Source organism: Trachurus japonicus, chromosome 1 (assembly GCF_045865225.1).
Source record: "Trachurus japonicus isolate A0001 chromosome 1, Traja_1.0".
NCBI lineage: Eukaryota > Metazoa > Chordata > Actinopteri > Carangiformes > Carangidae > Trachurus > Trachurus japonicus.
Genome location: NC_140907.1, coordinates 13,295,225 through 13,322,934, shown reverse-complemented (window position 1 = coordinate 13,322,934; position 27,710 = coordinate 13,295,225). Strand labels below are relative to the sequence as shown.

Sequence of the window (27,710 nt, the reverse complement as noted above, 5' to 3'; positions counted from 1 at the left end):
TGATATTAAACTGCTGTGCACCTCCCCAGGACTGCAGGTTTAGGACCCCCACCCCTCCCCAAACCGCTCCACACCACACGACCTTTTTTTTTTTTTTTTTTTTTTTATTATTTTTTTTCTTTATTTAAGTGTTCAAAGTGTACAAAAAGTGTCAAACACCGACACACAACACAACACGAGAGCTGCTCCACATTCAGAAAGACAATGGATAAAACAAATAAATACAGCAAGGATCTCACTCAAATAAGTAGAAAATGAAGAAAATTAGACAAACAGAAACAAAACAAAAATAAATAAATATTGTCATGTCAATACATAGGTGTGTAATAATCACTGTTAACAAATTCCATTAAATGTCAGGAAGTACAATAAATACCTTTTCATAGTTTTCTAGCTGGGGCTTGTGTTTGAATTTGACGTCACTCCTGCTTTGCATAAGTCTCGCGCGTTTGATTGGAGCGCTCGCGGGATTTAATCTGCATTTTTCTCTTTTGACCACCACGCTTCGCCTTCAATCCTCAAAACGGACTCCTCGGTCGTTCAGCCCCCCCCCGCGCCTCCACTCCACCCGCCCCCCACCAACCCCTCCCCTCCCGCCCAGGTCCATCCTTCATGAAGGGGAGCAGCCTGCCGCCGCCCGCCGCTGCTCAAACGTGGAGGGAAGGACACAGAGAGGGACGCCCCGCCGCTGAGTGCGCGGCTCCATTGTTAGTGCGGTTAAATTTACGGTTTTGTCGACATATTCAGTGCATTTTTTTTTTTTTTTTACCTCCACGCTGGAGTCGGAGGGAGGGAGGGGACTGTTTGTTTCTCCCGGAGTCTTTGAGGAGCAGAGGCGGTGGTTGAAAGGTACGGAGGATTTACTACGTTGCAACGTTTCCAGCGCGAGGGGAATTATTCTAAAAAAAATCTCGTTTAATGTGAAATATCTCAACATCACACTAGCTACCTCAAAATGACCGTTTTGCTTTAAAACGCACACATTGTTTCATGTGTAGTGAATGCACAGACCAAACATGACGTGCTTTGGGAGCCTGTCGTCCTCTTTGTAATGTGGAGTGGCCACTTGGTGCCTGGATGTGATGATGGATGTGTAATGTTAGCCTTCCCTGGGCGGTGTTGATACCAACGTGGGGGTTATTCCTGCATGTTTAGGTTTAGCTACAGTGTTGGTCGGTGCTGCTGTCCTGTCTTACCAGGCTCAGTTTTTTATTGACTGGCTTCATGTGTTTCTGCTCTGCAAGCTGCCCCGGCGTGTACCGCTATTGTTCTGTGAGGCTGGACTGGGCCTTTTGCTAAACCAGGGTGAATTCAGCCTGTTTGTTCCCAGAGACAAATGGTGTTATTAAAGCTCCACTTGAGGCTTGGAAAAACACCCAGTAACTTGTAAAACAATGGCTCCAAGAGTAAGGGCCAGAGACCACCCAGGGGTCCTTGACAGGGTCAAAACAGTATGATATTGGCAGTATTGGAAATGTTAGATACTTGTGGAGGGGAAAAAACTTTTTAAAGTGTTCTATGCCTTATTAAATATTTTGTGAAATTGTCCATGCACTGATCATAAAGATGAAATCTCTTTAATGTCTCAGATGTCATGTTTATAATTTGAGATCATTTGAAGTCACTTGGCTTATAAAACTTAGGCTATGTGTCAGCACATGTCATATGTCTTGATATTGATTTGAAAATTGGACCTTGGATTTCTTGTCTCTCTTCTTGAGAGTTTTTAAGTCTTCTTGCTTTGTTTCTTGCCAAACTTGCTGTCATTCTTGTTTTTTTTTCCTGCACAATAAGCAATCTAGACTTGGCAGAGTGGTATGAGAAAAGACAGCATCGCCTGCAGATCTCAGTGATGGAGGGATGTTGTTTATTATTCAGGTTTTGGCTCGGAGTCAACATGACATAATTGGTGTGTTTAGGCCCAGTGGGTGTGGTGGGCAGGACCAGTGACTCTGTCCTTGGCTTCTGAATGTATCTGACATGTGGAAAGTCATTGGAGAGTGTGGAACCCCCCCCCCAAAAAAAAAAATCAATGTACCGCTGCTCCTATGGGTGTGTGAGTTGTTACTGAGCAGTTTATCGTCAGCAGGGTGTGAAACCAAGTGTGAATGACACATGCACATGGCCTGTCCCTCGTGCCTTTTTTGATGTTCAGGCAAAGCTCCATTGGCTCATTGCAGGGTCACTGGTACTGTGTCGCTAAAGGCTCAAGGGCTAAATCCACCCCAACTTGTGTTTCTAGTCCAAAAACATCATGACAACGATGTTTGGATGGTTTTATCGAATGCAGCAGATGGATGGATTTTGGAAAGATTTATTTATCATTGAGTATCCCACAATCCATTGCGCACAGGTCAATATGTTAATACGTAACATGCATTACCAACAACAAATAAATGTTCCTTTTTGTTTGTCAAGTTTACCGTTGCATCCAATCAAGGATGAAGAGCATGTCGTCATCAATCGTATTTCACCATGTTTTCACAGTGTAGGTCTTTGAGACCCAAAACAGACACTCTCCAAACAGAAGTGATGTCATTTTGAGTCAAAAACCTCTGAAACATGCAAACTACATTAAAAGTAAAAAAGTGATAGGATAATCAGGCAGTGCTAGTGCTATATGTGTTAAAATGAGTCGACAATTCTCTAAACAGAACATCGAGGATTAGGGAAGCAAATGAATCCATCCATTGAGTCATTATTGTTGGTCTCTCTCCGAGGTAAGACTGTTGTTGACCCTTCAGGTTTGCAAGATCCAGCCTCCGAACAGGAACACAGCTTGTGTTATACTGCAAAGCTCCTTCCCCTGTCCACACCTCCTGTTTCCCTTTCCTCTTCCTAAAGGCCAGTGGACAAGCTCAGAATAGTTTTCATTTCACTGCTCCCTGTAACCTCCCGAAACATAAAGAGGCTGGGTAAGATGATTTGAAAAGAAGAAACAAAGGGAGTTACATCTTTGAACAGGAGTTGTGTCATTCATAAAACGAGTGGTAGTACAGAAAATCTCCACAGCCTGGTGCAACATGGATTTGATTGTGACAAATTATTTGTGAAAACTTTATTCCTTGTGTTTGTTTACTTGTTTGCTAAGTTTTAAGTTCAGTGTATGGCATGCCCCCCCATCTCTTGGTATGTGTAGTTCATGCAGGTCTGGTGCCTTGTGGGGTGGGTGCAGTTGTTTATTTCAAGCATGACAGTCTGGAAAAAAATGCAGGTGGCACCGTGGCTGACACTGCAGCAGTAGACGCTTTAAGATGGATGCCACATATTGGGGAAGTGGAACAAATCTCAATGCTCAGTGACCGAATGAGTGAAATACCCACTCTGCAGTTTGTTTGCTTTTCACTGAAACATCTTCACTACTGTTACAAGTTCTGAACACCCTGTGGACATGTACTCATGTAGCCTACACCTTTTCTCTCTCTAAGCGTCAAGATTTGATTTGCGATGATAGGCTTGTGACCAAAAAGTGGTCATCATCCACTGTCTCCAGTGTCAGGATTTAGTGTAGGATTAATACATCTAATGGTTGATTTGTGCTGTTTGTTCAGCTTTGCGTGTGTGCATCAGTGTAACAGCTGTGAGAGGTTATGGTGGTTATGGATGTCAGGGTCAAGGGTTTAAATTTCCTTCCCACCACAATCACATGGTGTGAGAACAGAATGTACTTACCAGATACTTTTTTATCTTTTGGTATTCATAGTCATTATGGAACATTATTTTTTTAAAGCTGCAATTAGTCACATCAGAGAGATGATTAGACTAATTCACTTAAATTAAAGGTGAAAAGGAAGGTCAGTGCAATATAATCTGAATTGATCCATGTGTAGCCCATACAGAATGAATGCAAAAGTTAATGTTTTTAATTGTGTGCATGCAATAGAAATCAAAGCATCCACCTGCCTAGCATTTTACTTTGGGGCTACAAATAATTAAATAACTGGTTTGTATTAGTATGTTTCTTTTTTCTTTTCTTTTAAAATCAATATATTGTTTTGTTCACACAAGTTTTGAGCCCTTGTGACATTTAATCAATTTATCATTTGATCTTTAAGATGTCAGAAGTTGTTGTTTTAAATGGCATCATCTTGATTTATTGCCTTTCAGCAATAGGTTGGTTTTTTTGGTATTCTGTTGAAAGCGTTGGTACTGAACTTTAATCTGCAAAGGCTATTTGTACCACAGGGATGTCGCTTCTCAGTCCGTCCCTTGTCCGAGGAGGAGTCACTTTGGAGTCAAGGCAGCTGAATGGGGAAGACACATCCCCTGTATAGCATAGACTCTAGAGCATTTGCATCTGCTTGGAAGGCAGCTGCTTACCCAGCCTGCAACCAGTGTCAGGCTCGGTCCCACACCCATGGGAATTCAATCCGAAATTTTTCCTGCTCTGCTGCATTTGCCACTCGGGGCAACAAACTGTATTTCATCACCCACCCTTCAGGGTTTGTTGTGCATCTCCCTGTGTCGCTCTTGGCCGTCGAGCAGTGAGATTGTGAGACGGCGTTGGTGCTGTAGCTCTCGTCACTGTGGTTTGGAGGCTGGCACACTCCTGCCCATTAGGATAAAGTGGTGGACGCTGGCGCTGCGTTTTTAGGCACTCAGTCTGTCTGGGACTGTGAATCTGGGCTCGGTGCACTGTAATTATTAAAAGTAGTAACTCAGCACTTTCAGAGTCTGTTTGTTGGTTCACTTTGGTAGCGTTGAATGTTACCCCACAGAAATACTATGCTGTGTGACTATCCTTTTTTTTTTTAATTGCAGCTTTGCCATTATACGTATTTGCAGGTAATGACACAGAAGTGTAGATTATAGGAAAACCTACATTTGAAAACACAGCAGCTGTATAAAAGGAGAGGCTTCCCCCTCCCCCTTAGCAGTATGTTGCAGCTGTCATTACTGAAGCAGTGCTGTACATTTAGATCAATTTGGTTATTGATCCAGGTCTGTCTGAGTTGGATTTATAAGTGCACAGTAGCTATAAAGGTGTGCAGTTGTTTGTGTTGGGCAGGCTCGCTGTATCCTGTTCTCATCTCATCCTTGGCTCTGCATCTTAACATGCATCAGAAAGCCAATCCTATGTGTTGAGTAATTGGTTTGTGTGTGTGCGTGTATTTCTCACTGTTAAGGGGCGTGACTGTGGGTTTGGCTGTTGCCAGAGAGGCCGGCAGATGAGGTGTGGGATCAGTGTCCATCTGGCCTCAGCTCACCCTGCCCTGTCAGAGGCATGGTAACTGATCTGGCCCGCAGGCTCTCCAGCATTATATTGACTATCTGCCTGCTTGTCTATAGCCAGTTGGCTGGTGCACAGGAGAGTAGCTGCTGGCTTTAATATAGGAAAACTGATGTCAGCTCTGGCTTCTCTGCAGCTAACCATTCCTGACAGAATTGCTTAATTTGACTCTTGTTTTTATGTTGAACTCAAGTTACTGAAAATGCTAGAGCCTTTTTTTTTTTAAACGAAGTTGATGTGAACAGAAGGAAGGGTTTCAGTGTTTCTTATACCTGCACAGTCTTATCCAGCCCCTTTCTACCGTTTATTAGTTAATTGAGTCGGAAGCAACAGGAAATAAAAAAGAGAGGGAGATAACAACTTGGACAAAGGTCCTTTTGTGAGTTTTTTTCTTTATAGCCATGGTGGTTTCATTCTATAACTCCCTTGGCACCTTTTATTGTCTATTCATCTCATGCCGACCTGGCATCCTCAATACTGTCAAGCATCCTCTGTTTAAACAAAGTTAGATGAGCAGCTCACTTCTTCACTTTTATGGACAGGTGTGTATGAAAGTAAGAGAAAGTGCAAACAAGCAAGTGTGTGTGGGAAAAAGTCTGACCTGAAGCTGATGCTTTTCCCCCCCCAGGTATTTACAGTTCATGATTTGCAACTTACTACAATATTATGTGTATGAGACAAGCTAGGTCTGCGTGTCTTCATGGTGTTGTGTGGTAAAGAAGACTTAGCTGTCACAGGCTAACAGACCTCAGTTCAGTCAAGCAAACACTACATCCATCATGTCATTTGTACATCTACTGTATGAACGAGGTGTCACCCATCTTTCCATCTTTCCCCCCTGCAGCCTGTTTTGATGTCCCTGGGGGTCTTTTGGGTGAAGTTACCCATGCCAGCTGCTCCTCTGTCCCGTTGCACCAGTTAATCCACTCAGATCCAACCCCCACTCCCCTCAGCACCACTATGCCTGAGGGGGGGTTACATGGTGCAAATTGCAGACAATAGAGCTTGTCTGCCCACCAACCCCCTCACGGTGCCCTCATGTTAAACTCAGTTCAGCACACAAACACTTAAGATTATCACTGTCGCTGTTCTTTTTGGACCAGCTCTGGCTACACACACTCACTCCTATCCCCCTGATGGTCAATGATGCCACCCTACCGCCTTAACTTGATCCCCTGGGGGCTGTGGTGACGGCCACAGGGCCTATAGCTGGTGCCTTTATGAAAACCCAGCCAGGTTAGAGCAGATTGTAACCCACTTCCACACAGCCTCGTAGACCACTGCGCTGCCAGTAGCCCCGAGTCCACCCCCTGGTAGCTGCCACTCCCTTCAAGGCTAACTGGCTTAGGCCACTTAACTTGTAGCCACACTTAACCACCTGCTCCTAATGGCCTTATCGAGTATCTTACAGTCACTTAGCACATGTTAGTATCCCCACTGGAATTGATTAGAATAAGCTGCCTGCTTGATGTCAAGTCCAGACCCCCCCCTTCTTTGACAAAGGTCTGTTTTTCTTTTCTCCCAAGAGTATTGACTATGCTAGAGCATCTCTAACTTGTTCTCACCAGTTTATTCTTTAGGTTTATTTATTTATATGCACTCTGCCTACACAGATAATCATGATGCTGCTCATTTCCCATGGAGCTTTCCACTAATCTTATCAAAGTTAGAGTTGTAAGCCATTGTCTGCGTCACACTTGTTGGGGGAGGGGGAGCTAATAATTATTGTACTTTTTTTTGTTTTGTATTGTACCTAGCCTTGACCAAAGTAGAGTTTGATTCTAAAGTTCACAATTGTCATGGCTTGGCCTTTGGGGGCTAGACTATAGACTATAGTCAAGTGTTGGCCTTAGATTTCTCTTTGGATGAATTCCTGCTTAATGCAGGGATTCTCCACAGATGCTGCAGTCTGTAGACGGCAAGGAAACTTACTGAAGGGAAGCATCTGTCAATACAAATGCAGTCTTGGAAAGAAAACGGTATGGAGCTTGTCGGCACATGCACACACAGTGTTATGTGGACAGATGAGGAGAATCCAACCAGTCTGCAAGATCATTTAGGGGTTAATGTGTTTCTTTGTCTACTGATAACGAGGTGCATCGAGCACCATTTATCTTGATCATTTCCTGGCAGAGATGAGGAGGCTCTGACAGTAGCATTGCACTCCACACATACGTACACGTAATCATAAAAAGTCCATGATGGAGACTGACAGGGGCAGGAGACAAGACCTGATGCTGAGGCAAAAGACCAATAAGAAGCTCTTCAGAAAGCTCTGCTGCACCCAAAGTGTCCATCTGTCTTGATGTTTAGACTTTAGTTGTGCGAGCACAAAAAAACTAAAAGGCAATCCAAGTTATAGACAAGCATTAGCTCTAGTGGTTATTTAACTTTGTTTCATTTTGATTCCTTGAGGCCGGCACGGGGGCACACAGCTCTCATTTAAAAAAAACAGGTTCACAGTGGATGCACAGGCAAAGGGAAAAGTGATGTTACTACTTATGAAGATAAAGTTCAGTAAACTTTCCCTCTTGTGATAAGCTTGTTAGAGGAAAAGGGGTCAGTGTGATGTGTTGTCAGCGCCTGGAATAGCTCTTACTGTCCCCCCATTTTTCTCAGCAGATCGAGGGAGTGTTCACACACAGTGTGTGTTTCTGTGGTTTTGTTTTTAGTGAGACCATGCTGAGAAAGAATGCCCTCACTGCGCCCCGCAAGAAACAGGGCTGTGTTGCTTTCGGTGTGTGTGGTTTCACTCTGTCTGTTGGGCAGCCTGCTGAGGAATGCTGCCAGAGATGAGTGGGTGTTGTAATGTAAACAGTCATCTCTGATCTGCGCACCTTGGCCATGTCTTAAGAGTTATGTACAGCTGACAGTTGATGTGTGCCTTGTTTTATGTCAGAAAAAAAGAACTTAAAGAAAGAGTGTGTGCTTGAAAAGAGACCACACATCTGAGTATGTTACACGATGGCAGAGGATGGCAGTACTCAAGAAACCAGTTCTGAACTGATTCATCCTCTCAGGCAACCAGTAAAACATCTTCCATACTATAGCAGCGGGTTTCCTGACAGGCAATTTCCATAGATACAAAGAATCTCCGTTTGAACACGCCTGTGCGCTTCACAGCTGGTGGGACGTTGTGCCAGAAGTCAATAATCCAATAGCTGTGTTGCACAGACAGTGACAGCAGCTGACAAACTACTTCAGCCTTCACTGACTTGATGTTTGTTTATTGGTCGTTTCTTTACCTGGTGCAAGCTGCCTCCATCATTTTAAGTTCGGCAAAATGATCCAATATAACGTGGAGTGCAGGCAGGTATTTCACAAACTGAGCTCTTTACGCACACAGATGGACTTATCTTGTCCCCTGTCTGTGCCTCGGAGGCCAGATGAATTACTTTTTTACAAAGGTCTCTGAAGTGGCTGAACTCATAATTTCCTGTTGATTGATGTGGAAATAAAAGTTATCATGAAATCATACATACAGTATACGGCTATTTAAAGACTAAGTTAAATCTCTTAGTTTGTTAATGAGTGATTGCATCGTTTCCTTCTTTGGTTATCGAAACTTCATAAAACTGTGTTATCATCTCTGTTTGGCCAAAGAGAGCACACTGCATTCTTGTTAAATATTTCCTCCTTTTTTATGAATGCATTCTTCTGTTTTGCTTGCACATTATTGTACAACACAAGCTTGACCTCTTTAGTTGATATTGTGATACTCATTTGTTGTACTCAGCCAGAGCCAGAGTTTAAAGTCGCTTTAGTGAAATAGATTTTGTTGATAAATTTCCCTTTCTCTTTTTTTCCTTTGATAAAACCTCCTGAAGGTCTCATGATCTAATGTATTGGAGTGAGGGAGCTGTAAAGACATCATGTGCATAGATGGAGGCGACTATTGAGCAACGTCCTCTATAGAGTTGTGTGTTCACATATTCAAGGCTCCAACAGTTCGTATGAACTCGGCCTCTCCTGTCAGCGTGCTTTGAGGCGTTTGTGTTCCTACAGCAGATTGAATTTCTCTTCTTTCTCTCTCCAACTCAGTCACTCTATGCGTGTGTGTGAGTGTGTGAACTAAACACTCACTTGATGATACGGCAGAAACAGCACCGCTGCCTTGTATGGTCTGATGGAGCAGCCAGCCTTTACACGCACACACACAATGTCCCGTTTTTATTGGAGTCAGTTTACCTAGCCACATTTGACATGAATTTGCTTTTAGGTTCCTCATTGGTCACTGTGGGCTACTTCTGTAAATTATTATTTTTTTAGTCCTAGGCATTAAGGATTCTGAGTGAAAGTGAGAGCAGCTTTCCACAGCTACTCTGTTGCTCTGAGCTCCAGGTCAGGAACCCTCCCCGTTTCCCCAAATATGATTGAATCTCTTGTTCTTCTTTCATTCCATCACATGAACTGGCTCCCATCTCCCTCTAAACCTTCATTTTCTATCCTCACACAGTTTCAAACACATACACACACACACAAACACACACACTTGCACTCAATGCTTCCTGTGTTTCTTCCTGTGTACACATCTCTCTCTGTCACACACACTCATTATCGTAACACACTCAGACAACATTGCCTGCCAAACACTCCCAGACCTGTTAGTTTGGTCAAGTTCACCAAGCCAAAATGTCCGAAGGTGTGGCTCAAGAAACACTGTAGATGAATCAAGTGCGCCTGTGGAATTGAGAGAATGCAGGAAGTGGCGGGCCACGACATTCTTGTCTCACTTTCTTTGCTCTGCATGTGTATAAATTTGTAAATGACATTTTCATGTCTTTCTGATTACTTTTATTCTTCTAAAACACACTTTTATTACAATTTATGAACTGGTGTTGGATTTTAAGTAATAACGGGACAGCAGCCACTTAAGACCAGCTGTCCCTTAGTCACTACCCCTTTAATTGGTGCAACAAGAACACGCCTAACTCCAGCTATTAGTTGTTAAATAGTCGGCATGCACTTTGATATGCAAGTAATAATCACTTTATTAAACTTACAATGGACTCAGTCAGAACATCCTTTAACCCCAGTGTAACACACCCACTTGCCTGCCAATGACCCTTTCACTCTTTTACACACACACACACACACACACACACACACACACACACACACACACACACGCGCACACACACACACAAACACACACACACAGAGCGCCAGCTGTCACTGTGTAGCCCTGAAGACGAGCGGAAGTCTGCAGCGCTGGAATGTGGATTGGTCGGATGTGCTCTTGATACCGCTGCTGCTTTAAGCATTCACTTTCTATAAGTAGAAACCCAACGTCATGCAAAGGACATTTCATGTGCAAATATCGTTTTCTTTTTTGACTTTTGGTTTGTTTGTTTGTTTATTAGATCCCCATTAGCTGCTGTACAAGACGGCAGCTATTGTTCCTGGGGTCAAGACCTTCCTTAACTTGATTTCCTGTTTGCACAATTGAACTGTCATTTGGCAAAGACAACAAGAATTCACCTGAGGAATTGTGAGCAGCTGGAATAAATGTAGCTGTATAAATAAATCAGTTATCATGAGGCTTTCTAATATTATTTTCTGTTACTCAACAAAGAATTTCAGCTTTGATACAAAAATGTGCACAAAGAAAAATATGCCTAATAGTCCTTCTGTTATGTGTTTGTATTTATCTGCAGTCAGTTTAGTGTGTGAGTGTGTGTATATTAACAGTTGCTGCTTTATGATAGTTGTAGATCTACAGATGTCATTAAGCCCCAGCATCAGTATCAGCAGCCCCCCCCCTCCCCCCCTCCACCACCTCCTCCTCCAGTCTGCACAATGCATTCCAAACCCCTACCATGCTCTCAACACAACTAAATCCCTCTCTGCTTGTATTAGACACAGTATTAAAAGTGACCCATTTTATCAGGCACCACAACCGATGTCTGGACGCGTAGAGCAACACACTGAGAGACGGGGTACAGCAGATGTAATTTAACTGCCTTAAGACAGGTCAGGAGGAAGATTTAATGATGCATAAGGCCGTAGTTATTTATTAGAAGAAGGGGAATGTAAATACCACCGAGGCCATCGAGTTCTTTCTCCGTCTAGACAGACTCTCTTTATCAATCTTACAGAGTGGTTGCTGCATTTATGAACACAACTTTCTCCTGCTTTGGCTTAACATACAGTATACCGCTGCTGTAGCTTTTTCAGCTATTCTACCTTTTGTTTTTGTCATCACAATACTTACAAGTCATTGTAATTGTTACCAGGGGTACTAAGCTCTTTGTGTTTCAAGCTATGGGGCTGGTTGAGAAGAAAACATGCCGTGTCCTCATTCAATATAGTTATAAATCTTCAGTGAACAAGGATTTGTTATGCAAATGTGGACTGAGAGAACAGATTTTTTTCTTGTTGTATTTCATCAAAATGCATGAGGCCGGTCGTCTTGACCAGTTTTTTTTTTTTAAACGCTGCAGTAATTTTTCACAACATAAATTCTGGATCCCTGACCCAGCGTGTCCCCCGCTAGGTGTCAACAGCTTGAAGAGGCACCAAATTGAGTTTAGCATTGGTGTCAAGTGTGACATTTTCTGAGGGATTTGGAAACGCACACCAAGGCTACAGAGCGGTCTCGCTGTTATTCGGTAAAAGTCTTGTCTGTGCGATGTGGATGGGATTTTAATGATCCATTCGCGTCCTTTCTGTGCTGCGTCACATAGTTTTCAGCTGGTCAGTGATGATGCCTTTACTTGCCCAGAAAGGGGTCATCGCATGAGGAATGTGATTCATGCTGCTGTCTGCTAAGCCCCTGGCATTAGTAGCTGGACTGGCAAAACTGTGCCATGCCATGCACGTCACAGTGCCAACGAACTCCCCGACTCACCCCTCTTTGTGTTTGGACCAGCTCCTGTCTGAGTAAAATGGGGGTGGGGGTTATTCACAAATGGATCCACAAACTTTCTTCAAGGGGCAAGTTTGACCTGTATCTGTTAAAGTGTGCCTTTTTTTTGTACACATATTGTCAAGATTAAGATCTAGGATGTCTTATCAGGAGGAGCCACCTAGTTGGTGTTTCTTGTCGTTTTTTTGCTTCGACAGTTTCTACCAAAGTGATAACACATTTTATTTATTTATTTATTTATTTATTTATTTTACAATTAGATCTCTGCTTTATGGTTCCCAATTTGCTAATGGCTTCATACCCTTCCTGGTCCATATAAATGGACTGATGTTAATGGAGCTGCTCAGCGCTGTCCCAAGGGCTGTGCACATTAGCTAATTCACCCTCATTTGAAGCTTGACATTTTCCAAAAGAAGGGACAATCCAAACATTGTTACTCGACACCACTTGGCTTCCTCTCTCTGTGAGATTTGTAACTACTGATACCAGAGGAGAAGGAAATATAACAGAGGGGGCAGTAGGAGTGGAGGTTCAGTTGAAAGCCAAGGCGAGTTCAACTTAAAGCTTGCATGACTGAACTGAAGAGGTGGAGCCTGGGGATTTTTTGAACAAGAGAGTTGTGGGTTTCACTGGCTACATGTACAGGTGTGTTTGTGGTCTGTGAAGTTGTGTAGTTATTATCAGTACTTACCTGGCCAAACGGGTCTTTCCGGGAGCGGCAACAAATGGATATTTATCCACTTGTGGTTAGATTTGATTAATCTTTTGTTTTTTTTGGCTCAACTGGTAACCATTGCATTGATGACAAGTATAGATCTTTTCATCTGGTAAATGGTGAAACAGCACCCCAGTATCACATTGCCTTGGTTGTTAATGTGTAACCAGTGAACAAACTGTTTCTTGACCTTAGGACAAGAATTGGTGTTCCTTCTCCAATGCAAGTAATCCTAAAATATCAGTCAGCCAGAGATGAATACGGTTGCTTAAATAACATTAATCATTGTATAAGCAATAGTATGTTCTAGTATCACTGATTATTATGTAGTTGGTAATCTCACATTTATGGAAAACTTTGCTTTTGGAAAGATATTTTTTATTATTATTTATTTACTATAGTTATTACTCATGCCTTTCTTACCTTGACCTAATTCTGGTCAACATGTGTTTGTGTACTGTCCCTTTGCTTTTTATATATCTCCTTTTTTTTATTTTTATTTTTTAAAGGTGTTTGTTTTATTGCATAGCTTTTGTCAACGGAGGTCTTTGCTGTATATTTCTATCCATCTCAATATTTAGTTTCCTCTTCAATCCATCTCTTGCACAGCTTGTTTCCTGGGCCACGCAGAGCCTCTACTGGCTAGACCATCTGTGTAGCAATTTACTGGAAGCAGATCTATTAGGAGTGGGAGGATGGGACTAAGGAGTTGAGGAGAACAAGTGGCTATAGGAAAAAAGAGGGGCGTAATCGGATGGGGGGCGGGTAGCAAATACGATGGCCAGAGGGGCAGAGGAATGGTGAGTGTGGGTGGAGAGGATGATTGAAGGGAAGGAGGATAAACCCAAACGGATCCAGGAGGAGCTCTGTCTAGTCTGAGAGAGAGGAAGCTAGACTTAGGTTAATGAATTCAACTCCATTCACACACACACACATGCTCCACACACACCATCCCTTTGCAGCTTCTTATCCTGCTCTTATACTCCACACTCATTCCCAGTGCTGTCAATTGAGGAATTTCCCAGCACACAGATCTCTTTTAAGTAGTCACTGAGCGACTTGATGATTACCATCTGCGTTTGCTCAACGTGAAGGAAAGCAGTGCCCAACAAATGGGCCATTTACTACTTGTTGTCCGTCTCCTCTCTTTGCTCGCTCTGTGGGCTGTGTGTCATGGCAGGAGATTGTGAAGCTTCTCTTGGCTTTCAAGACCAACCCAAACCACAGCTTTTTCCTCTTTCAACATACTTGAAGCCATTTGGAGCACAGTCACAAGTCATCAACTTTTTGTATTCCTTTCCCCATAAATCGTGTGTTTAAAAATTCCACTTTTCTTTGAACTGTGGTGTTTTTAAGTTAGTTTTTGCTGTGTCATGCATTATGCTGCATCATCTTTGTCGGTTATGTGTTAAACGACTGCGAAGGAGTGACCGGTTTAAAGAGGAGTTTGGTTGGCATTTCACACTGCTCACTTCCTGTTTTTCTGATTTCCCCCAAATTCCACGAAGGCCCCTCGCCATAAACGGAATTTCCTTTGGCCAACAGAGACGATGTTATGACTTCATGAGTGGATCAATTCTGCATTTTAAGATACTAATTTTTTATTCTGCTTTGCTTCTACAGGATATTAAAGTGTGAGAGGAGTTTGTCATCCAAGACCAGTGTGAGCTACTGGACCCTAATAAACAGCAGCAACACCGGTGTCCACGACTTTGGAGGAGGGGATGAAACCGGATGGGGTTACCATGGAAACCACAGAGCCCACGGAAGCTGCAGCGATAGCAGAGACCCCTTCATTGCAGGACAACTCAACAGAACAAGAACCATCTCAACCAGAAGATGCTGCGAACATTGCCGTGCCCGCTGCTGCTCCAAAAGCCAATGGCAAGCCAGTGGCGTCAGAGCCCAAAGTCAAACCAAAAGCTGTTGCGACTAAAATACAGCCTGCAACTAAAACACAGCCCACAGCCAAATCTGCAGGGGCTTCTGGATCCAACTCACGGCCAGGTACTGCCTCACACCGTACGATGAATAATGTCAAAACCTCCAACAACGTCCCTGCAGCTGTGGCCAAGAGAACGACGGCGCCAACCGCAGCAAAAGCATCAGCGTCGGGGGCCGTACCCAAAAGACCACTGGGTGCAACAGCATCGGCTACACAGCAGACTTCCTCTGTTGCTGCTGCCACAGCAAAAAATGGTACCAAACCCACAACAGTGAATGGCACCAAGAGGAGACCAGTAGCTGAGACTGTTAATGCAGCAAAACCCAAAACCGCAGGTGTGTCTAAAATAATAATAATAATAATAAATAAGTAAAAATAATTGTGTGTGTGTGTGTAAGCATTTTAAGTTTTCTGTCATTGTTTTCTTTTTTTCTATCCAATCTCATCGGCCCTATCATCTTCTCTTTTTTGCAGTTTCTACCAGCAGACCAGTGGCGTCCTCTGTCCCAAAGCCCAGCACTTCAACCACAACAAAAGTCGGCAGTGCTGCTGTTTCAAAGACCACAAGGTATGCATATAGCAAACAGGCAACAGGTGCCTGATGGAACTGTGTTTAATACCCCTCTCTTACTCACTACGTTTCCGTCTCTCTGAGATCCGAACATTGTAATCCCCTTACAGACTGGATGAGACTGACTTTGTTTATCTTGATGCCCTGAAAGGGAGCAGCGGAGAATGATGCCCATTGTGGTCTTTGGGCTGTTATTGAGTCAAATTTCGCTTCAAGAGTGTGAGTCATGTCAGCAGAAATAACCTGAGACAGAGGGCCTTAACAGAGGCAGCGATACTGAAGAACAACCGCTTTGTCCAAAATGGACCCCCTGGCAGCAAGCAGCCCCACCTCCCTAGGGCAGGGAGCTATTGACATGGCTCATAATCCCTCTTGTACTGGCCCAGTGGTTTTGGACATGGAGTGGTGTAGTTGGATAAAACTTGCTCAACTTGTTGCTCACTTGTTGCTCACTGGTCCTTTCCTGTCATTTCAGCTAGAGAGCTTTTTTACTTGACAGAAATCTTGAAATTCAGGCTTCCATAAGCAAACATAATTATCAGCCGGAGGCCAAAGCAACAGCTATAAAACATTTTTCATTATTAAACTATGTAAACGCAGTTTTTGAACTTGATTAATCATGAACTCATTTGTGGAAATGAAGCGATCCATCTCCAAAGTTTAGAGTCAAGTCTATAATTCGCCAATCCAACATCTCTCCACAGGATGTAATGTTCTGTCCTGAGAGGCCTGATTAGATTCTGCTTCTACTTGTCTTCCCTCTTAATGTTCTTCTATTAGATAAAGGAAAAATGTGCTGCATCACTCCATTTTCTGAAGCAGCAGAGTCACTGAATTGTTTCCTGCTACAAGAAATAAAATAAATGCATGTGGAACCAACATCAGTTTCTCCACCGAAACTCCAATTTCATATTTCACACAGGAGATGAAGCTGTTTCATGGTCAACTGGTATATTTTATTACTCAAAAATGAACAGGGTTACTTTTATGTAGAAGTTCACAATGTGGCAAGATGTAGACAGTGAAATTGTGGAGCTTAAGACAGGGTTTTTTTCCTCCTCGTTGTTGTTGTTGTTGTGGTGTGTGTGTGTGGGGGTAACCGTGTCAGGCTCATCCTCTGAATTAATCAGATGAGGCATTGAAGTGTAGGAGTCTGATTACAGTCGCACATCATCCTTATGTGACCCTTCAGGCTTGTTCACCAGGATGTGACATTAGACACTTACCTCTCAGCTTGAGACACACGGCGGCACAACAGGAGAACAGCAGCAGGTGACGGGCGTCGCGCGGTGGCACGATGCGGTTTTTTTTGTGTGATGGCAAAGTCATCAGCATCTTGAATCCTTTTGTGTAGCAACCACACAGCAGTGGTGTGTATTTCAGTTTGTGTCGGTGTTCGTGCCGGCTCTCTGGCAGAGTGGGACACCAGTACAAATGGACCTTTCTGCTCAAGCAGTGACTTGCATTAGTCGTGACACTTAACACAATAGCACTAACCTCCATAGCAGCACATCCAACAGAAGTGAATGGTGTAAAAGGATTTGGCAAACTACCCAAGGAGATTATTTAGTTGCACCACAATGGGTCCATCACTTTATCCTTGTGATTTTATAGGTGTCTCTCTTTGTAATTCGAGCCTTGCCATTGTTTCTCATGTTGCTGAGACAACAGCAGTCATGGTGGCCAAACTGTCGTTCTTTTTTTCAAGTCAAGTGTCTGCAGGTGAATATTGTTTGATTTGTAGTCGACTTGTAGGGAGGTCAACATGTGCAACAACCATGTAGTGGTGGCACAGTGTCCAATAGAAAGACCAGCTCATTAAGTATTAATGTTAATTGGTCCAGAGGGAGAAATAAAAACCAATTGATTTTGAAAAAAGGAGCCTCTTTCAAGAAGGGTAAATGAGATTTGGTGATGGGTTCTATGAACTGCTAGGGATTTGTGCGTAGGCAAGGTGCCGATCTGATGTGGATGTAATGGGGCACGGTGATGGAGCAGGGCTGTTTCACCTGCGTGTTGCCACTTCAGTGTTTGTAAGTAACCGTATGTAACCAAGAAACATGGAAGATGGACAATTCATCTGCATGACAGGAGGATGTCTCTGTCCAAGTGGTCGATCAGAAGCCTTGATAGCCGAGGCCGAAGCCAAATGTTATAAAACCTGGCACCCACTCCGCTCTGCTCTCCTCCAGTGATAAGTTAGTGTCCTTGCACTGACGGAGCAATCAGTCTTTGCCCACCCCACCCCCTCTTTCAATCTCCCGTCTCTTGCCCCTCATCCCTCTTTTCTGCCGTCTGTGCATGTACACTGCTGGGCATTTGTCCAGGATCTCCTCAAGCCCTCCTTACAGGCTAACCTCCATTTACCATTCGAGCTCATGCATCATTTAGCTGCATACAGGGACTGGAAAATGCACAGTGAAGTTGTGTAACACGAGGAGGACAATGATGTAGTATGGCTTCGTGTTGCTGAGCAATCTGTAGCATGATTAATATTCAGTCACATTTGGGAATGGACAGAATTGCAGGAGGATAGTACCTATCTTATTTACCTTAATTTAAAACCTTAAAACCAGAACAAGTCGTAATGGAGAACTGATTAAAGTTCCTACAAATAAAAGCATGGTAATACACTTTCTTCTCAGCCTGTCACTGTGTTTGTTTCTCCCACTGACTCATCCCCTGATTTCCTCTGTGTTGTTCCATTGGACATAAAACTGTGTCACTTCTCCCTGACCAGTCTTGGCAGGGAGCAGGATTACTGGCCTAACGGAAAAGACCCATGGCATCGATCACAGTGACAGTGGGTGCCTAGGGCCTCATAAGAGCCGGTGCTGTCTGCCCGGCCATTGCTAGGCTGCAACACTTCATCTAAATTCTCCACTGAGCTGATTCAGGGCTCCTCTTCTTTATTGTCAAGGAGATGTGTAGGCCTGCAAAAGCCCCAGGAATGTGTGCTCCTCTCAGGAGGGAGTAAAGCAGCTGGTTTTGGAAAGCCTACAAGCCAAACAAGGTATTGTTTGGGTGCTTTATTTCCATTTGTTGTCTCGGAGGGGGCTCTTGAAGTGATGAGGGGAGAAAGGGTGGGAACAGAGGAATGTGTATTTAAACTACATTTTATTTGTAGGATGAGCTACAAACTGCTTTCTTCGTCTTTGGCTTGATTAAAACAGAATAATTGAATCCATAAGCGGGTATGTCATGGAAGCAAGCCTCCCAGCTGTGTTTTGGGAATAAAGAAGATGAATTCATGGATGGAGTGGGTGTGCCTCCACCGAAAACTTTCCTGACTCATGTTTACACTTGATTTCACTGCTGCTCAGCATGTTCCATTAGTAGTATTTTATATTTTATCTGTTGTGAATATTGAGTGTACCTTAAAACAAAGAGAGTCCATGATGTGTAGCCGTGTCTCTGTGCTGACCTTTGCCCTTAAAATCCTGTAGATGGGTGTATAGCGCCTCTCATCCTCTCTTTGGACCGTTGATTTGTATTGATCCCCCCCCCTCCCCTCGTTGGCAGGAAATGTAATCCATACTAATACACCAACATCAGAAGGGCCGGCCAACACCCACAGACAGTGTGTAGAGTAGTAGCATTAGTGGGTCTGTCTATTCCTCTGTGTGTCGTCCCTCTGGATCAAACCTTTATGAGTTCTGACTCATTGTAAAAGAATGAAGGGAGGGGTTTGGGGATTTTGAGGGTTTATAGTGTGTCTGTGACCTCTCCTTACACTCTCTATTCCAAACCCTTAACTACTTCCTTCATTTCTCCCTCCCTCCCACCCTCCCACCCCTTCGGAGGAAGCCTTGTCCACCTTGATTCTTTTACTCGAGTGCTCATGTCAATTCAGATTTGGCTCGCATACAGGATCGGACATTGGGAAAAAATGACCTTAATTAGCTGCACCTCACGTTGCAACCCAAATCCAAGGGGCCAATTACACTATCCCATAACTATGAGTCCGTGTCTGGGCAGTGACTGTGATCTCAGAAACAAATGGTCATTGTAATGGTTAATGTCATGTGGGAGCGGCATCTGTGCTGGCATGCTACTCCACTGAACTCCATCAAAGTCGGTGTGTCTTTGTCAGTTCATGTCTACATCATTGGTCGTACTAGTAGGCAGACCAAGAACCAAAAGAAGACATAATGAAGATTACTGTAATTGGTGATTGGGTCACACGGTTCTTTAAGGCAATTACATTTGACTTTGCAGTGCTTGCTGTTTTTTAAAAGTCGATCTGTCTGATTAGAAACAGATGTCAAATTATTTACACTGCTGAGGTTTTGCATTGTTTCTGAACACAAGGGTTCAAGTGGAGAAACGAGGACTGGTGCTGCCTGCGGCTGACGACTCGCTCATTTCACAGACTTTTGTTTGTAGGTTAGCTGGTGCGGCAGTGCATTGCAGCACCGACTATGTCAAATTCTTGGAGCCTGACTAGGCAAACGCATTGTGTTGAGATTTCACAGATCCTAGTATAGCACAAGCATAAGCAACCTTCAGAGCTGTATGTAGGTTACTGCTTTTTCATATCACTGCACTGCAAGTATGATGCACAAATGCCACCTTACATTTAACTCACCTCAGTACACATCTCTTTCTGACTGTCACATTTCATATAATAATAGGGTGTTGGCAAATGGTAGTTGTTTATAACTGCTTTTTTCTGTTGAGCTGTTCAGAGTGGCTATGTTTCTAGAGCAGAATGTGCATACTAGCCCTTCACGTGGCCCTCAGTGAGGCCCTGTTTTGCATTACTGAATATGATTTCAAATTGTGATTTCTTATGTTTCATAAGAAAAAGAAATTGTGCCTGGCACAGTGCTTAAGCAGATGTCAGCAGTCATTACGAACCGTAATGGGACCAGTTTCAGTGCAGTGATGGGGTCAGTGACCTGATTGGAATTTGTCTAAAACATTTTTTAAAGAAGATGCCTAATAACTATGACTAAGCCTGACTAAACTTAATTATCTACAATTATCTACACCACCTACCACCAACATTTCATAAACAACAATTATTGGGAAGTCGTCAAGGCAGCATGGTGATGCTTACATTTTGTAGTGACATGTCGATGGAAAACAATGCTAGGGACAGAAATTTCTGCAGGGTTAACTTGGGACACTCATTGATTATGGTGGTAAAAGCATCATGTTTTGTGTTCGGGACATATTGTTTTGGGTTTGACCACTGACAACTGAGTTTCTCTTCCTCTGTCTCACAGTGAAAATCATTAGTCCATGTGTATCATGTCTAATAAGATTTGCCTTCACAGTACAATGTGGTCCTTTCTGCTACTGCCACTTTTCATTTCCTCAGATGTCATCTTGTCTACCTTTTGCATTACCTCTTTGTCATTCTTCTCCTGGTAAAGCTTTCCATTTCCCTTCCATCTTTCTTCCTCCCCCTCCTTCTCATTATATCCTGCCCTTGTATCTTGGTAGTGAGAGGAAAAAGGAGGAGGCATTAATGTGGCAATAGATGGATGGAACTGTGTTAATGTGTTCCCATTGTTGAAATTGCTTTTGTGGTTCACATTAGAACAGGTCAATTATTTATGCTTGTACATGCATAGTGAGACGCAGCATCACATTTCATGTCTGGACCGTTGCCAACAAATTTAAGCTGTGTTTGTTTTTATTCTTCAGTGTTTGTTTACCACCTGGCCATGTCCTCCTTTCTCTGCCTCCAGGCCTGCTACAGCTCCCTCAACAACTCGGTCTGCATCCACTACTACATCTAGGCCCACCACAGCCGCAGCGAAGCCATCCACCATGACAACTACCAGAACCACTGCTTCCAGAGCTGCTACAGCGCCCCCTACTGGCAGGACCACAACGGCACAGCCACCTAAAACTGCTCTCAAGAAAGGTTAGAAGTTATTCCTTGTTCTGTCCACAAGACACTTATCTGACTGGATGCTCAAATGAATATTTTATAGTGTGTCTGGGACTGAAGTATTTTTAGTTGACTGTTGAGTCAAAACTCTTATCACACAAAAAAAATGGGTGCATTGAATTTTGTCGGTTTTGTCTTTGCATTAGTTGTGAGCCGACCTCCTCCTGCTACAGCGGCAAAGAAACCTGCTACAGCTCCACCTACTACAACATCAGCTGCTACCAAAAAACCAGGGCCTTCGAAACCCGCGGCCGCTGTAAAGCTCAATGCTGCCTCCAAATTGTCTGCAGCAGCCAAGGCAACAGACCCCAAGGTGTCACAGCCCAAAACTCCTGCAAAGCCGCCCACAAAGAAACCCGTTGCTGCTGTTCGGTTCCCTGCCACTAACAAACAGCCCCTCGGACGAACCCCACCTGCCTCTCCAGCCAGCAAACCTGCAAATGGCACTACATCTCAGGCAAAACATGGACCCAAACCCACTCAGGCTGTCCCACCTTTCACTGCAGCCAAGAAGATGGGGGCTTCAGATATCGCTCCACCTGCTGTAGAAGTACAAGGCGCTGCCGGTGCAGTGGTAGCAGTTGCCACAGCAGCAGCTATTGTTGCAGAAACACAAGCAGAGGCTGCAGTGGCCTTACCACAGGAATCAGTCCTCGCTGCTTCTGCACCAGAAGAGGCTCCTCTCCCACTCTTAGCACAGAATATCCCACCAGAGGTGGAACCTCAAGAGCCTGCGCAAAGCCAAGCAGCTGCTCCCACCCCCCCACAAAGCCCTGTCAGGGCAGCCTTACCACCAACACCTGCACCCCAGGAACAGCTAGAAGTCAGTGCTCCTTTAATAACAGCACAGGAGCAGATCCCTGCCCCAGCTGAGCCTACATTACCACCTGTTGCCTCCCCTCCACACCTGTCAGAAGACCCCGTCTACTTGCTCACGAACCAAGCCCCATCCACATCCAAGACCCCCCCTGCAGCATCAAACGCCGTCCCTCAGATAGTTCCCCCAACCGATCTAAATGAGGAGGACGATGAAGAGGAGAGGGAGAGAAGCCAACTGGTTTCCATGTCTGAAATGAGTGGGACCACACAACCCACGGAAGAATCCCAGCCCGGGTCAGCTGGACCGGTGGGCTCTGCTTGGCGGGCCGGCGGCGCCTTGCTCTCTGAGCTGGACTCCGAGGATGTGAGCGGCAGTCAGCAGGGTGCGTCAGAGTTTAGCACGCCTGGCGTAATGGAGGGCACAGAGAGCATGGACGATCTGGGAGACGGCAGCCTCAAAGGAGCCATCGACATGGAAGGAGCCTCGGCAGGTTCCCCCGACTCCGAGAAGGTTCCCGAAATACCAGCCAACGACTTTGACGAGGACGAGTACGACGAAGACGACGACAACGACCGCGTGTGTGACATGGACGTTTGCTCTGAGCGGACGGACGAACTGCCGAGACCCAGGCACGACAACGATGTGGACGAGGAGGAGGAGGACGACGACGACGTGGAGATGGCCAGCGAGGGGGTGACGGAGAGCGGGCTGGAGAGCTACGGCAACGCGGACGAGGATGACTTTGCGGAGGATGAAAGGCTGGACAATTTGAACAGAGTGGCCCAGCCCCCTCCTCCCCCTCCTCTGCTGCCCTCCGCCCCGGCTGCTCAGTGGGACCAACCAAACCCCTTCGCCGACCACTGGGCAGACCCTCTCCAGCCTCAGCAGGCTCTGGAAAACTTCTCTCAGGTGGCAGGAGCAGCTGGAGCAAGTCCTTTGGTAGACCCTTGGCAAGCAGACTCTGAGACCCCGACTCAGACCCCCGCGCAAGCTTGGCTGGAACTAGGCTCTGTGCCCTTTGTCAATGAAAACCAAGAAGCTCCCCATCATTCCTCTGGTAAAAACGAGGCCCAAATGTACCTGGATCATTCCAACCCCGCTCCGATGCATACCCTGGCCCCGGCCCCCCTCTCCGCCCCAGGAATGTCTCTGTCCAGCACCCTCAGCAGCGAGACCAGCACGCCCGAGGAGCTCGGCGACTACAATCGTGACGGGAAGCTCCAGCCTCAAGATGCACAAGCCGCAGCGCTCTCCCCCCAGGACGACATAGACAACCAGGACCACTTGGAGAGAGGAGACGGGGAAGGAGAGGAGGAGGCCGAGACCCTGCCAGCCGACGAAGTCCTCGGAGGCCCCGCCACCGCGCCCACCTCCAACCCCTCATCGTCCTCGGTAACGGAGGACGAGGCCAGCGACACGGAGGGGGAAGCTCAGCTGGACGACTCTCTGGAGAGCCCAGCGGTCTGTAGCATCACCTTCGACAACCAGCCGTCAGCGCAGCGCTGCCTGTCCACCGTGGAAGAGGGAGAAGAGGCCGAGGTAGAGGAGGCCGGCGCGGGCGAAGACACCACCCCACCTTCGGCCACCTCGCTGGCGTCTTACGGCTTCGACACCATGACCACGGCTTCAAACTCCAACGCTCAGTCCACGGGCGAGAGCTGCATCAAGAGCCCTGGGATCTTCTCGCTGGAGGAGCTGCCCGAGGAGCTCAAGGAGCCCGACCTCCAGGAGCCCGGCGCCCAGCTGGGCTTCACGGAGCAGCAGTACATCGAGTGCGGGAAGCAGGGGGCGGAGTCGGCGGAGCTCGATGAAGTGCCAAGGGCAGAGGAAGACCCCTCATCAACTCCGTGCACTATGCAGCAACCAGAGGAAAACCCAGACGACGTCCAACCTCCCTACTATTCAGCTATCTGTGAAAAGACTGAGAACTCTTTTGCAGGTAACGTATAGTTCATCATCTCCCTAACAGTCCCCTCGTCTCCCTCCGGCCCCGTTCTAGCCTCCCAAAAACAATATTTCACTGTTGTAGTTCTTGTTGTCAGTGTTTGTCCTGAAAATCTCTGGGGGTGGAAGTAATCAAAGTAAAACTTAAAAAAACAGAGAGCAAAAAAAGGGAAGGAAAAAAAAAAAAGAGGACAGCAGTGGCTCTTCCCTCTGATATAACATTTCCATTATGAGTATATGGCTTAAATTCCTGTATGTGCAATAGCTACTACTATTTACTCCTAATGTCTGAGCGTGTGTGGGTTTTGGTTTCTGTTTTATTTAACGCAGAATGATGTGGTTGCCCTGAAATGGCATGGATTTGACTTGTCTGTTTACAGCACTTAATGAGGGAAAAACCAGAAAATGCAGCATAACAAAAGAAATGTGGAATGAACTGTTTAACATGTTTTCATGTGTATTTATCCTTTTGACTTAAAACTGATCATTGAAAATGATTTTTTGATTGTATATTCATGTTTGATTTTGCTCTCCTACTTTATGATACAGGCAATCTTCCTTATCCTCAATCACTCTTCATCTCTTCTTGCACTTTAAAACTGTACCCCAGCTTTTTTCTGTGTTTATCCATCTTTTGGAGTAATGAACCTTAAAACTTTAAATAAAGATTAGATTTTTACAATGATGTAATTTCTCACTGTACAGTTTTATTGAAATCAGCACTTTGAGATTAAGGCATATTTATAATCTGTTGAGCTATGGTGCAAGACAAATCATCCAACACTACCTGCATCTGTCAATCTCACAAACTTTTTTTTTTTGTGCCTTGTGGCTCTAGACATCCCATGACATTGCAGACACTCAACAGTCACAGCCTATCAAGGGCCAGTTGTTGTCATACACTCACACAGACACTCATGCATAATTTATGGCCTTTCCTTTCAAAAACTGGAAACGACTCGTGCCCGGCCTCGACGACTTCACTCGCCTGACAGCCACGTAACTGGAGTGAACCTGCTGTGATCTGCTGTGACTTGATCATCCATTCCACACGAGATCTTCTCATACCCGGATCAAACTTCAGCACCAAGGAGTTTGACATCATTGTCCAGCAATCAAGACTGACACAACTTTGCTTGTTCTGCTGCCACTTTGATTTCCCTCCACTGTGGGTGTGTTGCTCTTTTCTACTGCTTTGTTTTATTTTATTTTATTTTTGAGCCATTCCTGCTGCACTGTTCTACAACGATGTATTCAGGTCAACTGAGCTATGCATGTCACTGTTGCACAATGACTTGACTTTCATCTCATTATTTTTGATTGGTTTGTTCAGGGTTAGCCAAATAGCTTGGCTCTAGGTATGGATGTACTTGAGGTGGAATAATCTCCAACCTTATCCTGATCCCTTCTAAAGCCAAGCTATAATTTCAGTTTTCTTGTGATGCTGGATGTATATACAGTAAATGCATGGAGAGCTTTTGCATGTATCACTGGTTGACTAACTACAAACTCTATTCACGGGTGATGACAGTGTAAGCTTGCAATTAGCCTCTCTGTGGTTGTTTGTCTCATCTTTGTTGATAGTATTTGCATATACAGGAAGTTGGCTGCTTTTTTTTTTTTTGTTAGCTCACAAAATCTTTTTGGGTGTCATTTTTAAAAGAAAAATTACATGTAGGAAAAATTAACGCACAAATGCTCTCTGTGCAAATTTCCGTACGCTGGCCCCAGTCACCACCCCCAGTCACCTCACCTTTGGGTCACTATTTTCTGGTGTGTTCACCATTTTTACACAAATATTACAAATATGGGTCCAATGCAGACTGTCACTGCTGCAAACAATGTCCCTCTGTCATTTTGCTCAACATACAAATCTATACGTAGTTGCCTGTCTCTCTAGTTCTCTCTAGGCCACTGGCAGACCTTTGGGCTTGGCTTCACAATGCTTCCTCTCTTCCCTTAGCAAGTATGAGGCTGTGAGGACCACCCCCCTCCCCCCCTCCCTCTACACCCTCCTGCTTGTTACTCACACTGCACCGCTGTCACTGTCCTGCTACCTGTGACTTCTGTTTTTTATAACATCACGCTACTGTAATCTTCCTTCCCACTTCCTCTCACACACAGGCTTCACTGCACTACCGCACCCTCACCGCCGTGATCACGCAGCATACCCTAGAGCCTACTGCGACATCGTCATACCTCACGGCGCCTCCGTCACCCCGACGAAGCTGACCTGCGCCGACCTCCCGCCCAGGAGCCCCGGGCAGAAGGCGTTGAGCCCCCAGCTGCTCCGGCTGGAGCAACACCAGAGACAGCTGCTGGAGATGCAGCAGCGCAGGGATCAACAGAGCAGACCGCTGGAGGAGGCGGAGCAGGAGAGGAAGAGGCGGGAGGAGGAGGAGCAGAGGAAGAAGAAGGAGGAAGCGGAAGAAGAAATAAAGAGAAATAAAGAGGAGGAGGAGGAGAGAAAGGTGAGAGAGGCCGAGGTGACAAAGAAGGAAGAGGAGGAAAAATCGAAGAAAGAAGAGGAGCTGAAGCAGAGGAGAGACCTTGAACTGCAGCTGCAGCAGCAACAACAGGAGCTGCAGCAAAGGCAGCAGATCATGCAGTGGCAACAAGAGCTCCAGCAGTCCAACAAAGGTCAGGCAGTGCTGTTGTCCCCCTCCTCGGGCCTGTGCACCATCTATGAAGCCTTGGAGAATAGTGATGAAGAGGGAGCTGAAGCAGAAGCTGAAGAACAGGGAACAAAGGAGATGAACCACGCCGAAGAGAAGGAAGAGCCCGAGCAAGAGACGGTGAATGAAGACATGAATGGTGATTGTGAAAGGGTGACGCCAGATGAAGATACACATGGAGACTCTTCATCGTCAACGGAGAACCTGCCTCATCACCAAGACTCCCCTCAGACGCCCAGCAGCCCCTCCCAGGACGGAGACAGCTCCTCCCCCTGCCCTCCCGAGTCTCCGGAGCGACCGCCACCCCTGGACCTGGACTGGGGGAAGAAAGTGGACATCGTCCAGCAGCTGATCAATCAGACTCTAATGCTCAATGGGGACGGCTGCTCGTCCCTGCTGCTGATGCCAGGGGGCGCCGGAGGCACGCTGAGCCCCCTGGAGAGCAGCCTGTGGCCCAGCCTGTTGCCCCCCCTCACCCCTCCCTCTGCCACCGTCACCTCTGTCAGTAGTTTCTCCCCAGAGGCCACTGGGAGCTCACCACAGGGAGAGTGGACAGTGGTAGAGCTGGAGACGCATCACTGAGAGACCTGGGTGCGCGTTTTAACTATGAATGCAGCCTCTGCAGATTCAGCAGTGCTGCTGAACATTAACAACACTCACACAGGGATGATGACAGTGAAGTGCTGTCTATACACGCACACTGCATATACTTGGGAATTCAAGATTAGAAGAAACAAACACAGTTTGGGCCGTATTTACTCTGCTGTTGCAATACACTCAAACAAATTAATATTAACTTGTGGAGCAGCTGTGAGCAGTTGTACACACTGAAGGAATATATTTTAACTTGGAAAAAGTACCAGAAGAAATTACAATATCAGTCAAAGAAGATAAACTAGGTCACAGATATAATAATAATTGTTGGTGGTGCTACAATTTAACAGCTGACTGTCTACTGTATTTCAAGAATATTTGAAGTTTTGATATATGCATAAAAGCTAAGGGACTTTGTTGTTCTCAATTAAAACCCTCAGGCA

General features: G+C 45.3%; 1 protein-coding gene across 1 annotated transcript; it reads left to right on the top strand.

Annotated features, from left to right (window-relative positions):
- Nucleotides 1-649: 649 nt before the first annotated feature.
- Nucleotides 650-27,367, top strand: prr36a (proline rich 36a). The gene is made up of 6 exons (XM_085773494.1): nucleotides 650-849; nucleotides 14,437-15,093; nucleotides 15,233-15,326; nucleotides 21,029-21,207; nucleotides 21,381-23,993; nucleotides 26,123-27,367. Exons 2-6 carry the CDS (start codon nucleotides 14,538-14,540, stop codon nucleotides 27,253-27,255), a joined length of 4,575 nt encoding a protein of 1,524 aa, XP_085629620.1. The 5' UTR covers nucleotides 650-849; nucleotides 14,437-14,537; the 3' UTR covers nucleotides 27,256-27,367.
- Nucleotides 27,368-27,710: the final 343 nt, after the last annotated feature.

What these genes read in the sequence shown, in the direction of transcription:
- prr36a (XM_085773494.1), top strand. Translation starts at nt 14,538, where the DNA reads ATGAAACCGGATGGGGTTACCATGGAAACCACAGAGCCCACGGAAGCT. An exon ending in GCTGTTTCAAAGACCACAAG is followed by an intron (nt 15,327 to 21,028) that starts GTATGCATATAG and finishes CTCTGCCTCCAG; the next exon opens with GCCTGCTACAGCTCCCTCAA. An exon ending in GACTGAGAACTCTTTTGCAG is followed by an intron (nt 23,994 to 26,122) that starts GTAACGTATAGT and finishes TCTCACACACAG; the next exon opens with GCTTCACTGCACTACCGCAC.